Here is a 14,172-nt window from a genome sequence, read left to right as displayed (position 1 = left end):
AAAGATAAAACAAAACAAACAATTAAAAAAAAAAAGACATTTTAAAAGTGCATACTTTGTAACGAATTAACTTATTCTGCTCAGGTTGGAATAACAAGATGGCTGTTTGCTTATTTTAAAAATATCAAAAGCAAGATTGGCCAAAGAAAGAGAAAAAAACCCGAGTAAAGGTCTGGGTTTCCATTACCTATATTTGTACAAAAGCTATGTGTTGTTTTAACGAAACATATGGTCTTTGTCCCTCACGTAGAGAATTCTGAGTTTTCTTGACACTTGGCAAGAGGTACCACAACCCCCTGCCAGGCCAGTAAAAATCACACATTTTTTCTGCAAGGAAAAAAAGTCAATAAAAATGAAACATTAAAAAGCGTAACAGCTCAAATGGGAAAGCTGTGCTGTTCAGAGGCTGCTTCCTAATCAGCCCTGCACGGTGCTTTGAAACCTTTTTTAAACATTACCGCTCTGTATCGTTTGAAAGATCTAATACTGATACTGGAAGTTTGTTCAATATGCTGTTCTAAAATATGTCCTTTCAACAGAGGGACCTTGCCATTGAATCAACCTTCCAGAATAAACCATATGAATTAATTTTTATAAATATTTAATGTTTATTCTTATACAAATTGATTTCTTTAAGTTACTTCAACTAGATTTGAATTTCACCCGCTTTAACTACATGGAGGAATGATCTTGGTCTCACGTTCACGTCGGCACTTTTCAAGGCCCTCCCTCATGTTGTGTAATCTGTCATCATAAAAAGCAGAGAAGTAAATACAATGCTGCTATCAGAATATGACAAGCTCATTATGACAAGCCACTCATAAATCTTGAAACAAAGGCACCACCACACATTTTAAAAATAGCGATTTTATATCATTTGCATAGGATGATTTTATTTGAAATCAAGGCAAGTATTTCTTTCTCCTTGCGCCCATAATGCTGAAATGAATTACACTGTAATTCCACCACCCACCTCTAAAGAGGGCTTGAAATTAGTTAACAAATGACTGCAAAATACTTTGCCAACATGAAATGCGAAATAAGGCTCTACTGCCCATAAATTCTGCTGCATAGCACGACTGGATTATGCTTAGATGGAAAGGAAGAAATAAACAGTGTAAATAGGCAAACGCCCTGGAAGTAAACTGCTGGGTTGGGGGTGAGGGGAAAGGTTCTTTAATGAGGTTCCTCTGGACATTAAAACTCACCACCTCTTTGGTAGGTCTCACCATGGCCTCAGGGGGGCATGGATAAATGTGTGGCATGAGCTAGCCCTTCTACAAAAAGATTTAAATAAAAACTTGCAGCCCTTTGCACAAAAACAACCTCATGTTTTAAATATTTTACTAGAAGCGCAGATAAACCAGAGCCTTAAAAAGTCCTAAGCCAAACTCAAGTCAGATCAGTTCCTGATTGGCAGAAATGATTTGTCCCCCCACTCTCACTGTCTGCCAGAGGTTAGGGTGCATCTAGTGGGCATGGAAACATAATAGGCAATCAGAGAACCCTTTTCTGTCCTCTGCCAGAGGTGCCAGTAGGCCTGTGAAATCTGCCCGGTGGGAGAGCCTGAAGCATCAGAGCTTTGTCAGGAAGCCCTCCTCGGCTGGGGCTGTGTAGTCCCTTTTCTCACCCCTCCCGGTGTTTGGGCCCATCCACATGGCAAGAGCCATCAGAGTATATTGAACTTAACAAGTTGTATGTTGCACTATAACAGAAAAAACCTCAACTCACATTCAACCCGCTTATACCTGACTGTCTTTATGGGGGTCTCTCGTCCTGTTGACTCCTCAGCAGGAGAATGGTAAGACGCCATGATTTCAGGACAAGCCAACAAACTTCAGTTCTAATCACGTGTAAGTCACAGTAAAGATAAAACTCTAGTCAACAGCCAAAACTAGGAAAAATCATTAACAAGCAACTTCCGTTTTAACTCGTAGTTCCAATACTAATGAAAAATGTATTCATTCATTTAGAAATAAAATTTCCTGAGCATCTGTGATAATGGAAATGCCACTATGATCTGAACAAGCAAGGTCCTGCCCTCATATAGTTTCCAGAGCAGCAGAGGGGAAACAAGAATACAGGACAAGCGACAGTGAACAGAGCCAGGATTCGGGAACAACAAAGAGCCGTTTATTGGAGCTGGAAATCAAAAGAGACTTCTTGAAACACGTGATGCCTCAGCTGAGAGCCAAACAATGAGAAGGACAGGGGAGTGGAAGAAAATTCCACGCACAGGAAACTTCATGGGCAGAGGCCTGGAGGCAAGAGAAAGCACGTCCATTTGGAAGAACAGAAGGAAGTTTGTCATAAAACAGAGAGTTGGTAGGGAGTGGAGAGAGCCAGTCCTGGAGAAATAAGCAGAGTGCACGTAATGAAGAGCGGGCTCTCTCCGTGATTCTAAGTGAAATGGGAAATCACTGAAAGATAGTAAGGAAAAAAATCATAAATATATTGTAACTTATAAAACATTTTTCTGATTGCACTACGGAGGAAGAATTGGAGAGAACCAAGAAAAGAGGTCTAGACAAGAGCAAATGATGAGCCGAGTAATGGTCATGGGGATGGAGAGACAGGAACAGATGCAAGACCTGCTTAGAAGTTAGACGAGACCAGTCTGATTGGGCAGACGAACATGGTGCGTAAGTGTTCAGAGGACTTGGGTTCCAATCCTGACTCTGCCACTTACAGGGAAAGTTACTCAATCCTTCCGCACCTGTGTCTCCCTTTCTGTAGAGCAGGGACAATAATAATAGTACCTGCTCATGGGATTACTACGAAAGATAAACAAGTCAATTCACAAAGTACTTGGAACAGTTCCTGGCACATGATAAGTGCTCAAAAATACATATACCGTCTTGACTGTAATAGCTTAAAACTAGAAGCAACTGTACATTAACTATAGAATGAGATGTGGGAAGAAAGGGGAGGAACAGTCAAGGACCTCACAAAGGATTTGGGCTTGGACGAATGGATGGATAGTAATTGTGTCAGCTATCTATTTATTGCCTCTCAGCTCCGAAGCCAGTCTTCATTTCCTGCTCTGAAATAACGGAGATGGGCCTGGTGAGCATTTCTTCTTTGCAGCTGGCATTTGGCTTTTTCAGTAAAAGGCACTAGAGGAGTACTGCAGGAAGAAGGGATCAGATATGCTTCCATGTGCTTCTCTTTGCTCCTACACATCGCTGCCAGTGGTGGTGGTGGAGTGGGGCGCTATCCAGTAGCTCTCACCCCCACCAAGTTTCAGTGGCAGATTCCCACTGAGTCTGAGGTGCCCCCGAAGTTGCCTTCCCAGCCTTGGACGCTCTGCTCCCTGGAAGGGTGTCTACCACTTGTAACCGTGGGCAGGCTCTGGCCGGGGGGGAACCCAGCAGATTTCTCTGCCACGCAGACCTTCTCCAACATGGTCTGCATTCTGGTCAGTATGTCCTTCCCTTGGATACTCTCCACTTTAGTGGATTCTTCACCTTTTTATAGTTAGTCCCCACTATAGTTAATAATTCTGTATATTAATCATTTCCTGTTCAAATCACTATGTGTTTTCTGTCCCGATTGTACCCTGACCGATACAATACTCTTTATTGACATGGGAAACAGGAGGATAGACAAGTATTGAAAAGATAAATTCCTTTTGGACACCTGGACATGAGATGCTCGTGGGGCATCCCTACAGCATTGTCTGGTAGGAAGCTGAAGATTGCGGGCGGGGGTTCTAGCGCGCAGGAGATGTATCCAAGCTAGAGAGAGGGGCTTAGAAGAACAGCCTTACGATCTTTAAAGTCTTAGTAAACAAAGCATGTATACAAATGCCAGATACCAGGGAGACAGATCTCTTTTGTAATTTTTTGTGATGCTCGTATGTGTCATCTAGAACCCCCAAAGGTGCTATAGATGTGGCAGCATATTTCATCAAAAGATGTATGGTGATTTTTGTATTGTGTGTATTAGGTAATATTGTTTTATAACTACTAATGTTTTCAAAGCAAACTGCAAATATGGTTGAAAAGAGCCAAGCCCTATCATAATAAGATAACTTCCATTACACTCCCAACTCGGAAGATTAAGCCCGGTGGAGGCAGGGGATACATTAGTCATATCAGCAACTGTGGATCTACAAGCAGGAAAACTCTAATTAATGGGCCAAAACCCTAAATAGCAGCACTGAAAACTGGTGAACTGCTGAAGTTTGAAACAACTGGATACAAACATATTTTGAAAGAGGCCCAGGCCAACACCTTCTACTTTTTCCAGCGTGTGAAGGACACCAACATAACTTGCTCCTTGCTTCTCCCATTTCTCAAAAGTTTGGATCTACAGACCAAAAAAACAACAACAACAAAAAACAACAAAAGGAAGTTCCATCAGCAGTTTGCAAAGAAAAAAATCTGGCAGAGAAATGTATTAAATCCTCAGGGAAATTAAACCCAAATAATCCAATAACAACAGCATTACAAAATTAACATTAGACGACGAATTGAATTAATGGCCTCCTACTGTGGGGTTCTGATCCACAGCCCCAAACAAATGAAGCCAATGATGGCAACCGCCTTAAGGGGGGCCACAGGCAAGCGTGACCTTGGGATCACACTTCTGCCCATCTCATACCTCACATTCTGGTGGCTGCTGAGAGAGGCTAGAGGCGGTACAATTCTTGGCCCGCTCTTTTGTGAATTCACCTCTTCAGTGTCTGTGTCTAGAAGTCACTCGAGTGTTGGAAATCAATCCCTGTAAGATCTTTTTCTCTTGAGGGGGTTGAGTGGACAGGTGGGAACAAGGAATGATTTCTCTAGAACACAGGCTATCTAGTGATAAGGCAGGTTCTTAAGAATACCAGTCATCTGCTCCGAAAGAGAATCACTTTGGCATTTCTGTCAATAAGCGTTTGTTTCTGTAAATTCTTTTCTTAGGCCATGATGTCAGTATGCCCGTGGCAGTGTGAGATTACCTAAATCATATGGGCCAGGGGAGCAACAAAACCAGCATGTGTGTGACTTACCAAACCTCTGCTAGGGTTCCCCAAGGCTTTGAGAAGGAAGGTAGCGTACCGCATCTCACAGAAAGAAAATCCTGATGATTTACACAGTTTTGCCAAATAAGGCCCACAGGGCAAATATAAAAGGCCTTGAACTGCCTCCAGCTTCTCCTGAGACAGCCAGTTTGTCAAAATGCCTATCGCATGGTCTTATGCACCCTTCACGTTACAGCTGACATTTACTCCTGAAGCTTTTTAATAACCAAACAGCGTTCTACAAAACGGTAATTAATGGCATTTTATTTGCGTGATTATGTGACTTTGAATTCTTTTCGCATTCTTGATTTTGCTTGACATTTTGAAAATAGTATGCCTCACTCTTTAGTGTGGATACAGAAAAATGTTTAACACGGCTAGAATGTATTGAATACTATTTTTTCCTTCTCCCAAGAATTGACGCAAATACCAAAATACTTTTCGTTTGAGCTCAGAGAAATGAAACATTCTGTTTTGTTTGGAACCCTAATTACAGGGGTCCCAAACTCACCTAATTAGAAGCTCGTTTTTAATAAGGAAAATTATTTTCAAAGTTAATGAATTTATAAGCAGAAACATTGCTGTCTTCCCAGAATGAATTACCCGCATTCTTTATACATATTTTAGTTAAACTCTAATTAATATTAGTACTTAAAACATGTGGGATTGATTTAACTGTTAAAGCAAACTCTCCTTTGTTTTTAACCAGTATAAAAAGACCACAATTTCCCTTCCTGTAGACACCAGGCTGTGCACACATAAACTGAATTCTAGATTTTGGACAAAATGAAAGTTATTTCATCAAAACGATTCATTTTATGGATTTTAGCCACTTCAAGCTTGTTCACATCAAACACCTTTTGTGCAGATGAGTTAATGATGCCCAATCTTCACAGCAAAGAAAACTATGACAAATACTCTGAGGTAAGTTTTTTAACTCTATCTAACACAACTGCCATTAACTATATATTTGTTTGGAGTCTAATACTTTTGCAAAGAGTAACGAAGTTAGTTTGTGTTTGTTTTTTTTGTCAAACTTCAGCCTTCCCATGACAATTTGTTGATGTAACTTGTATTTCTCAACACAACAGCAAACAGCCTGGACTCTTTAATGACAATTTAAGTATAAGATGTGATACTTAGCAAGCTAAGGTACATTAATAATTTTCAGTTGACTCAGAAGTACACAGTTGTAATAAATAGCTGCAGAAATAAGATCTGGATACATTTCAGCTGGATATTTGAATTGTCTTCAACTACAAACAAAATATTATGACATTCATATTTTCTACTCAGCACTTATGAGCTGGTGAGTTTGTGGTAAATCTGTATCTAACTAAAATATTTATCCCTAGATGGTAGAATTGCAAGTTATTTTCATTTTCTTTTTGTACGCTTTTAGATATTTTCCAAATTTGCTGAAATGAGTATATATTACCTTTTACAGTCAGAAAGCAATCATTTAAAAACCTTTATATGGACAAACCTTCATGGTTAAACTAAATTTAATTATACAGTTGCTGTATTTTAAATGGTTCCTTTAAAGTGGGCACATTAGTGGCACAGTAACCCACAAACTAATTGGTACTTTACTAAAAATGTAGTTTAGATATTAATAAAAATACAACCCATTTCTTGAGAATCACTTTTAGACTAAAACTGCAAATATAAGCACATAAAAAAGAAATTCAGTGAAGCATCCTCCAACTGTACCCTAAAACCTGACTAGCATCTCTGTTTGCATATATCCACCACTTTGGCCTTTAAAGAGGGGAAAACAAGAGACATGTAGAGGCAGTGGGAGGTTTCTCTAAAATCAAAATATAAAAATATGTGAAATTCTCCGTAAACAACATGAATCAAAACTTGACAGAGAATAACTGCAGTAAAATAAACTTTTGCCTCATTTCAATACCTCATTATGTTCCTGCTGCTTGAACACATGGCTTCTTATTCACTATATATTTTTTATTAATACTGTATAGTTGTCTCACAATAGTCCAGGGACAGAGAAACTAGCTTGCTTTAAGAAGCTTCACGCAAATTATTTATTAAAATATTCTGCACGTGAAAACACAAACTTTGTTTATAGCTTTAACAATTCTACAGATTGAAGTCTGGATTTAAGTTAATTTGGGGTTTAAATCAATTGCTTAGCACAATAATAAATAATTTTAACAGTCATTTCTATTGATAGCCTAGAGGAGACCTTACAGGGGAAAAGAAAAGACGTCTCAATTTTGAAGAGTTAGAAGATTGGGACCCAAAAAATATCATTAAGATAAGTCCGCCTGCAGTCAACAAAATGCCCCACCTGGCAGCCAACTTGCCCCTGAGGTTTGGGAGGACCATGGACGAAGAAAGAAGCACTGACGGAATGGCCAATCTACCTCTGAGATTTGGAAGAAATACAGAGGAGAGCCTCGCGAGACGTGTCCCTAATCTGCCCCAAAGGTTTGGGAGAACAACAATGGCCACGAGTGTCACCGAGACCCTGAGAGATTTGCTCCAACAATCCATGCATCCCGCATCTGTCAATGAGTTACTTTATTCCATGACATGCCAGCCCCAAGAAATCCAGAATCCTGATGAAAAGCACCCAAGGTAAATACCTGAAAACTGGTTAAAATGCATGAGCAGCTATGTGCAGCTGGTCCAGAAACTTTAAAAAGGATTACATCTTTCCAAAGGAAGTTTCTAAGGAAGTTAAGTTTCTTAGAAGGAAAAGGGCCTTAAGACACAGGGAAATAACACCTGTAAACTGAGAACTACAGGTCAGGCACAAATGTGACTGCAAGCACGAAGTAAAGAGATGGCTCCTCCTAAGCCACACATGGGCCATCTCATTTCTCTCTAGACACACACTGAGTAGGAATATGCAAGGACAGGACTGGGGATGTAAGTCTATGAAATCCTGTCCAATATTTGACCTCTTAACATAAAAGGTCCCATAGGAGGGAGCTGTCCTTCAAGTACAACGGATGCCATCTCATTAACCCAGGTCTCAGATTCAGGTTTTCTTCCTCAACTCTAAATCAATTTTTTTCTTTTTCCTGGATCTCATTTTGTAAATAACTCCTGTTATTATAATTATTCTTTGTATTAATAAGTATTTATTAAGTATCTACTATGTACAAATCAGAATGCAAGCTACTACAAGAGACTCAAAAAATGAATAAGCTACCTACCTATTGTTTCCTAGTCGAGAGTATATGTGAAAATAATTTTTGTTTTAATATAAAGTAGTCCATGACACTTTGGTTGAGGCCTGCAGGAAGTTAGATGGCACGCTATAACACCTTCTCAGGAAGACCTTCTCAGAATACTCCTGGTTTATTTTTTACCATGGTACTTTTCACCACCTGACATGCTCTATATTTAGGGTCCATCCCCTTCACTACAACTTCAGTTCTATAAATCCCACAATTTTTGTTCATTGCCATATCCCCAGTGCCTACAACTGTGTCTGGCACATAGTAAAGTCCTAGATATTTGACAGAATTAAGGAAATGATATGAGAGGCACTGATAAGTTCCTACAAAGGGTCAAAGAGGAGAGAATGTTTCTTCATGTGGGAATCCGGGCATGTTCCATGAGTTGGATTTTGAAAGATGGCTCTCTTTGAACATGCAGAGACTGGTGGGAGGAGAGAGATTTTCAGGCAAAGAGAGGAGCATGAGCAAAAGAACTAAAGCAAGGGAATCCAAGAGGAGAGGAAAGAAGGCGAGCAGGACCCGGTAAGAACAGAAGGTGCAGACATTCAGAGCCAGGTAAAGGATTGGGGGTGTTATTCACCAGGAAAAGGAGGACCCCTGATGAAGACCATCAATATGTCACTCACTGCAAGTGCAACGCAATTCAATTTAAGTATAATTAGGCAATTAAGACCATGGTTTGCGTTTTTATATGCTCTCACATGCTATTGTTCTGATGGATGAGAATATTTTGTACTGCTTACATTTTAGGAGACTGGGATTCAAGAAAACTGATGATGCAGAATTGAAACAAGAAAAATAAGAACTCCAGAGCTTGTCCCTAAAGCGATAATAAAGCTGTGACCTGTGACCTGCACACTCTATAGTGAAGACAACAATGAATGAAAAGTCACCACACTCTTTTAATGGGTTATCAATGGCAGCCATTTTTTCTTGTCAGCACAACTAGTATCTTGAAAGTTATTTAAAAAAACACGTTTAGAGAATATTGTAATGTAAAGGTGAAATAATTTTTGTCTAAATAAAAAGAGCATTGCAAATACTTAAGAAGCTTCTGATAATGGGAAGAGGGAAGAGAAGGGGGGGGGAGGGAGGGGGAGAGCCGTATCACTATTCTATGTAAAAATCATGGACAGTTACACTGAAGTAAAAAATTAAATAGAAGCGTAGCCTGACAAACATTATGAAAATTAAATAATTTAACAGAATAATATAGTTGACAAATAAATGAACATGAATCAAAAAATCACGTACAAACAAGTTTTTATACACCCATTTGTTCCATTGTATCAACTGTTAGTGAATCTACAATAGACTGAATTTTATTTTTAAGAGAGATTTTTTTTTTTTTTTTTTAAGGCAACTATTAGAAACCTCTTTAAGTGTCTCCTGGATATCTGGACATTTATCTCCTGGTGTATCTCTTTTCTCCTCATTTACTATTTCAAGTATTTGATTTGCAGAAAAAATCTGATCACTCTTAAACTAACAATTTATAAACCACAGTACACCACAACACAAAGGCAGTTCTTGGACTTTAGTCATAAGACTATGAAGTCCTTAATCAGATATAAGTGGTTTATGGAATAGTCTCAACTCCACAGGGTGCAAACCAAAAATGGCATTATTTTCCCCCCATCTTGCTCCCAGCTGGGTGGAATCAACAGTCCCTGCTGGGTAGAGCTCCCTTAACCACACACCGGACAGACTCTATAACTTCCTTGGTCACTTCTTGACATTAAAAAACTCTGTCTCAACTATATGGTGATGGAAGGAGAACTGACTCTGGGTGGTGAACACGCAATGGGATTTATAGATGATGTAATACAGAATTGTACACCTGAAACTCTATGTAATTTTACTAACAATTGTCACCCCAATAAATTAAAACAAACAAACAAACAAAACAAAAAAAACTCTGTCGAGTCCAGATGAAGACACCAACCTCCCATCTGAAGCAGTTTCCCTCCCCCATCGCTGGCTGGGCTAGTGGCTGGAAGGACCTGCCGTGGGAAAGGAGCATCACTCTGCCCTTTCTCTCTTCCCCCCCATTCTCGCCTCAGAGGTAGAGTGGTGGGACAGAACATGGGAGACCTTTGGGCACACAATCTCCTCTCCTATCTTCCCCAGGGTGTTGGGGTGGGCAAAGGAAGGATGGGGTGGGATCAAGGGTAGCCCTTTCGTCCTCTCTATATAATGTTGCTGCTTCTGCAAATGGCTTCGTCCGGAAGCACTCCAGGGACCTTCTCACTGACTGAAAAGACCCGGATGCCTCTTGATCTCTTCCAACTACCCTCATCTCATCTGTACTCCCGATAGCCTCTTATTGCCAGAAAGAAAGGCTCGGACCAGCTACGTTCTCAGCATGCACTGGATCAATAGAAAATGCAGACAGCTTTGCCATGCCCAGGGCGGGATGGCAGGCTGCCCCTCGACTACTCCACTGCTGCCCACATGTGGCGCCAACTCTCTTTGCCCTGCTTACGGGAGCAGGTGCAGATTAGTAAGTCCGCTGTCCAGGCAAACAACCAGCCAGAAATGAACTGCCAGGCTCCTCTTTATGACCCCACTGTCTACGAGTGATTTTCTAGGCACCTCTCTTGCTTGGCTCTGGGGTGACGGTCAGCAGGCCCCCTCCCGGCCACCCACTCATACCCAGCTGGAAAGAGCACGGATGGCAGAGGTTGGGATGTGAACCCTGAAGGCTGTCTGGCCCCCTCACCATGCATGATTTTCATTATAATGCCAGGTATTTAGTCCCTTTGCACTTCCAGATTTGGTCCCCAGTTGCCCAGTGCGAGCAACAGAGAAAGTATCATGCAATATCCTGCTACACTAATAAAGAAATAAATAAATGAATGAATAAATAAAAGGCCACTTTTATACTATACGACAGGGAAATGTCTTATCATGTAACATGGGTCCTTTACCTAAACCCTTTAAATTTATGGAAAATGTTAGATGAATAACCAGGTGTCAGCTGTCCCTTCACCTACTTGGCTTACTCTGTCTTAGCTCTTCTCCAGCCCCTTTACCAGCTTCCATAAGAAATGCATTCACATGAGGGACTTTGCAATTTTGCTGAGGACTTGTAGAATCTTGAGGGAATCACACTGCATAGCATTTCACTGAAAAATGTCTCAGTTAGACAAGCTGCTCTCCCAAGTCTCTCTCTAACTGGACCACTAGCAGGGTCCCCTCCTCTTCTGACCTCTGTTGCTCATCCTAACGTTACTTCATGGGCTTGCAACCCATGCAGTCACATGAGGCCCTGAGTTCAGTTAAATGTACTGCTTGTCAATATCTTGAAATTCTTAAGAACTTTGAACAAAGGGGTCCCACAATTATGTCGCCTGTCCTGCTCCCCCCAAACCTGGCCCAAATGGCTCCTGTGCCACCTCCTAACATCCAATCCCTCTCCATGTTTATTAATCAGTTTCCTACATGAAACCCAAAAGCTAGCCTGTCGTGCAGGCCTAGGAGGTCTGCTTACCTCCTACACTGAGTATAAATACAATTGCACAACTTGTGACATGTGGTCAAAATGCTGTTTTACCCTCGCTTCCCACCACCCCCTTTAAACTGAAAGGGACAGAGAAGAGGGCGTGCAGACGTCTTCCCCTCGCCCGGGATAAAAACCTGGCCAGATGCCGTGATCTTCATTGCTGCTCTTAAGTGATGTCAGACCTTTGGCCCCTGAGTCAAAAACACATGGTCTCGATTTCATTGTAATCAACATTTCAGTCTGAGTTCAGCCATTCATTCATTCATTCATTCATTCCTTCATTCATCCTTCACTGTCCCCGTGTGAGGCCTGAGCTCACGGGTCGACTTCTGTCTGCTCTCTCTTCCAGACTCACCTGCTTTCTCACTTGCTGTCTGCTTTGTTGGACTCTGCAGCAATAGAAGAGAATTTGAGATGAAAGGCAAGGGGATAGGACAGTTCTTACTAGGGTGGATGGATTCCCTCTCTAGACCGCCCACCATTGCAGGGCCCTCTTCCTGCAACTCTTCTGTCTCCCACTCTACCTTTCAATCCCAGGCTGGCCTCGGCCCTCATCCTGGAACACAGGCACTCACTCCATACATGCCCATTTCTCTTCTGGGGTCCTCTTCCATAGGACTCGAAACAGCCCCTGCAAATCTCTCTTTCCTGAAGCCTTTATCTGGTCACCCAAAGCTCACCCTCCACACTGGAGGCCTTCATACTTCTCTATTCCGCTGCCCTCTGATGCTTTAGCTTTTCGGCCTGGAGTCGGAACCCAGTCCTTTGTTTCTCTCAACCCCTGGAACACACTTTCTCATCCTCTGGAAGCCCCTCCCTGGTGAAGAGTAAGGAACTCAGTAATCCCGACACCTGGGCTGGGTAGGGAGCATTCAGAGCAAGGTAACAACGCTCTCCAAAGGAATCTCATAAACCCAAATCCTATCCCTTTATAGTCTCCAAGTGGGTGAGGAAATTGAGGACTAAGGGAACCACTTTTCAATCACTTCCTTCAAAAAGTCTGCAACTGGTGATCTTGCTTTGGAATTTCGCATCTTAAAACTTCACTTTTGACGTCTTTTGCAACAAAGATGGATCTCTCTTTATAAGGAACATGTATAGCTGCTAGAAATGACAATTTCTCTGAATCATTACACGTATATGTAATTTTTCTGGGGAGACAGTTTGGAGTTCTGGGGTTAAATTTTCACAGGAGTTTGTTATCCCAAAAAGCTCAAGAATCACTACAATAGAAGGTTTTTATTTTTAGAATTATTTTAAATTAATATCTAATTCAATTTATAAATAAATATTGTTATCTGATTGGCTATTTAAATGCTGTGAACATAATGCCAAAACAATCAGAATCACTCAAGTGGTTTAACTCTACCTTCCTCCAAATCCTGGCTTTTTATAGTAGCATAAAATGGACGTGAGGTGGTAACTGTGCTTGTCTCAACGTACTTCCCCAGGCACATCTGCCAAAATATCCCTTTCTGTACCCCTCCGCCTCTCTTCCAACACTTCTTCTCCGAGGAAATTCCATTTGGATTGGTCCTGTAAAGGCGAGTGGAATGTAGGGGCTTCGGGGGAAAGCTGGGGATGACACAGGTTATATAACGACAATTTTCATGGAAGGCAACTTCCATGTGATCGCAGGTCCATATTTCATACATCATACCATGACAGTGACCTTGAAAAATACAAAAAGGGAAAAACATGTACTGACTCAGGGACCAATTTCTCAGTGAGAAAAATAGGAGGTCAGTGTTCACCTGAGCATAACCAACAAAATGAAACAGGCAAGAAAAGTTAGAGCGCTTGGCCTCCACTTACCTCGTGTGTGTGTGTGTGTGTGTGTGTGTGTGTGTGTGTGTGTGTGTCCCCTAAAAGATCTTCCTGCAGACATCATGTGACACTCCTCCTTTGGAACTTATCAAAAACTAAGTGTTATTCCTAGAAACATGCACTTTCACATTTCTGTGCCTTTGTTCATTCCAATTCCTTCATCTCACAGGCCCCTTTTCTGTCAAAAATCCTTCCAAATGCAGGTCAAATGTGGATGCAGTTGCACACAGTAACAGAAAACCTAAATAACATTGTCTTGACCAAGACTTTTTTTTTTCTCACATAAAAAATATCTAGAAGGAAGCAGTTCTGAGCTGGTGTAGGAATTCCACAGTTATCAAGGATCCAGACTCCTGCCATCTTTCCGCTCCATTGTCCTAAGCACATGGTTCCCACCAGGCCATCACATCCCCTTCCAGGCAGCAAAAACAAAGGGACAAAGCAAAGGGGTGCCCTTTTTCTGAAGGGCCCCTTAAAGATCACCATCCAACAACTTCCTCTTTCATGTCATTGGCCACCCCAATCAGCAAGTGAAGCTGGGAAATGTAGTTTCTCCTTAAGACATACACCCCCCGCCCCCCAACCACTATTACTATGGAGTAAAGAGCATGGATGTT

At 41.3% G+C, this 14,172-nt stretch overlaps 1 protein-coding gene and 1 long non-coding RNA gene across 6 annotated transcripts in view; one reads left to right on the top strand and one right to left on the bottom strand.

Annotated features, from left to right (window-relative positions):
• The window catches only part of LOC109444616 (uncharacterized), a 319,813-nt gene that overhangs the window by 257,322 nt on the left and 48,319 nt on the right, over positions 1-14,172 (bottom strand). The gene's annotated exons all lie outside the window — the stretch shown is intronic.
• On the top strand, positions 5,692-11,065 carry NPVF (neuropeptide VF precursor). The gene is made up of 3 exons (XM_019726230.2): positions 5,692-5,932; positions 7,206-7,612; positions 8,974-11,065. Exons 1-3 carry the CDS (start codon positions 5,795-5,797, stop codon positions 9,023-9,025), a joined length of 597 nt encoding a protein of 198 aa, XP_019581789.2. The 5' UTR covers positions 5,692-5,794; the 3' UTR covers positions 9,026-11,065.

This window comes from Rhinolophus sinicus, linkage group LG09 (genome assembly GCF_036562045.2).
Source record: "Rhinolophus sinicus isolate RSC01 linkage group LG09, ASM3656204v1, whole genome shotgun sequence".
Classification (NCBI taxonomy): Eukaryota; Metazoa; Chordata; class Mammalia; order Chiroptera; family Rhinolophidae; genus Rhinolophus; species Rhinolophus sinicus.
Note: the sequence above shows the minus strand (reverse complement) of the source record. Positions and strands in the feature narration are given on the sequence as shown.

Excerpts from the sequence above, each read along its gene's own strand:
- NPVF (XM_019726230.2), top strand. The coding sequence starts at position 5,795 with ATGAAAGTTATTTCATCAAAACGATTCATTTTATGGATTTTAGCCACT. Across the intron at positions 5,933-7,205 it reads ACTATGACAAATACTCTGAG|CCTAGAGGAGACCTTACAGG; the intron begins GTAAGTTTTTTA and ends TTCTATTGATAG. Across the intron at positions 7,613-8,973 it reads CCTGATGAAAAGCACCCAAG|GAGACTGGGATTCAAGAAAA; the intron begins GTAAATACCTGA and ends CTTACATTTTAG.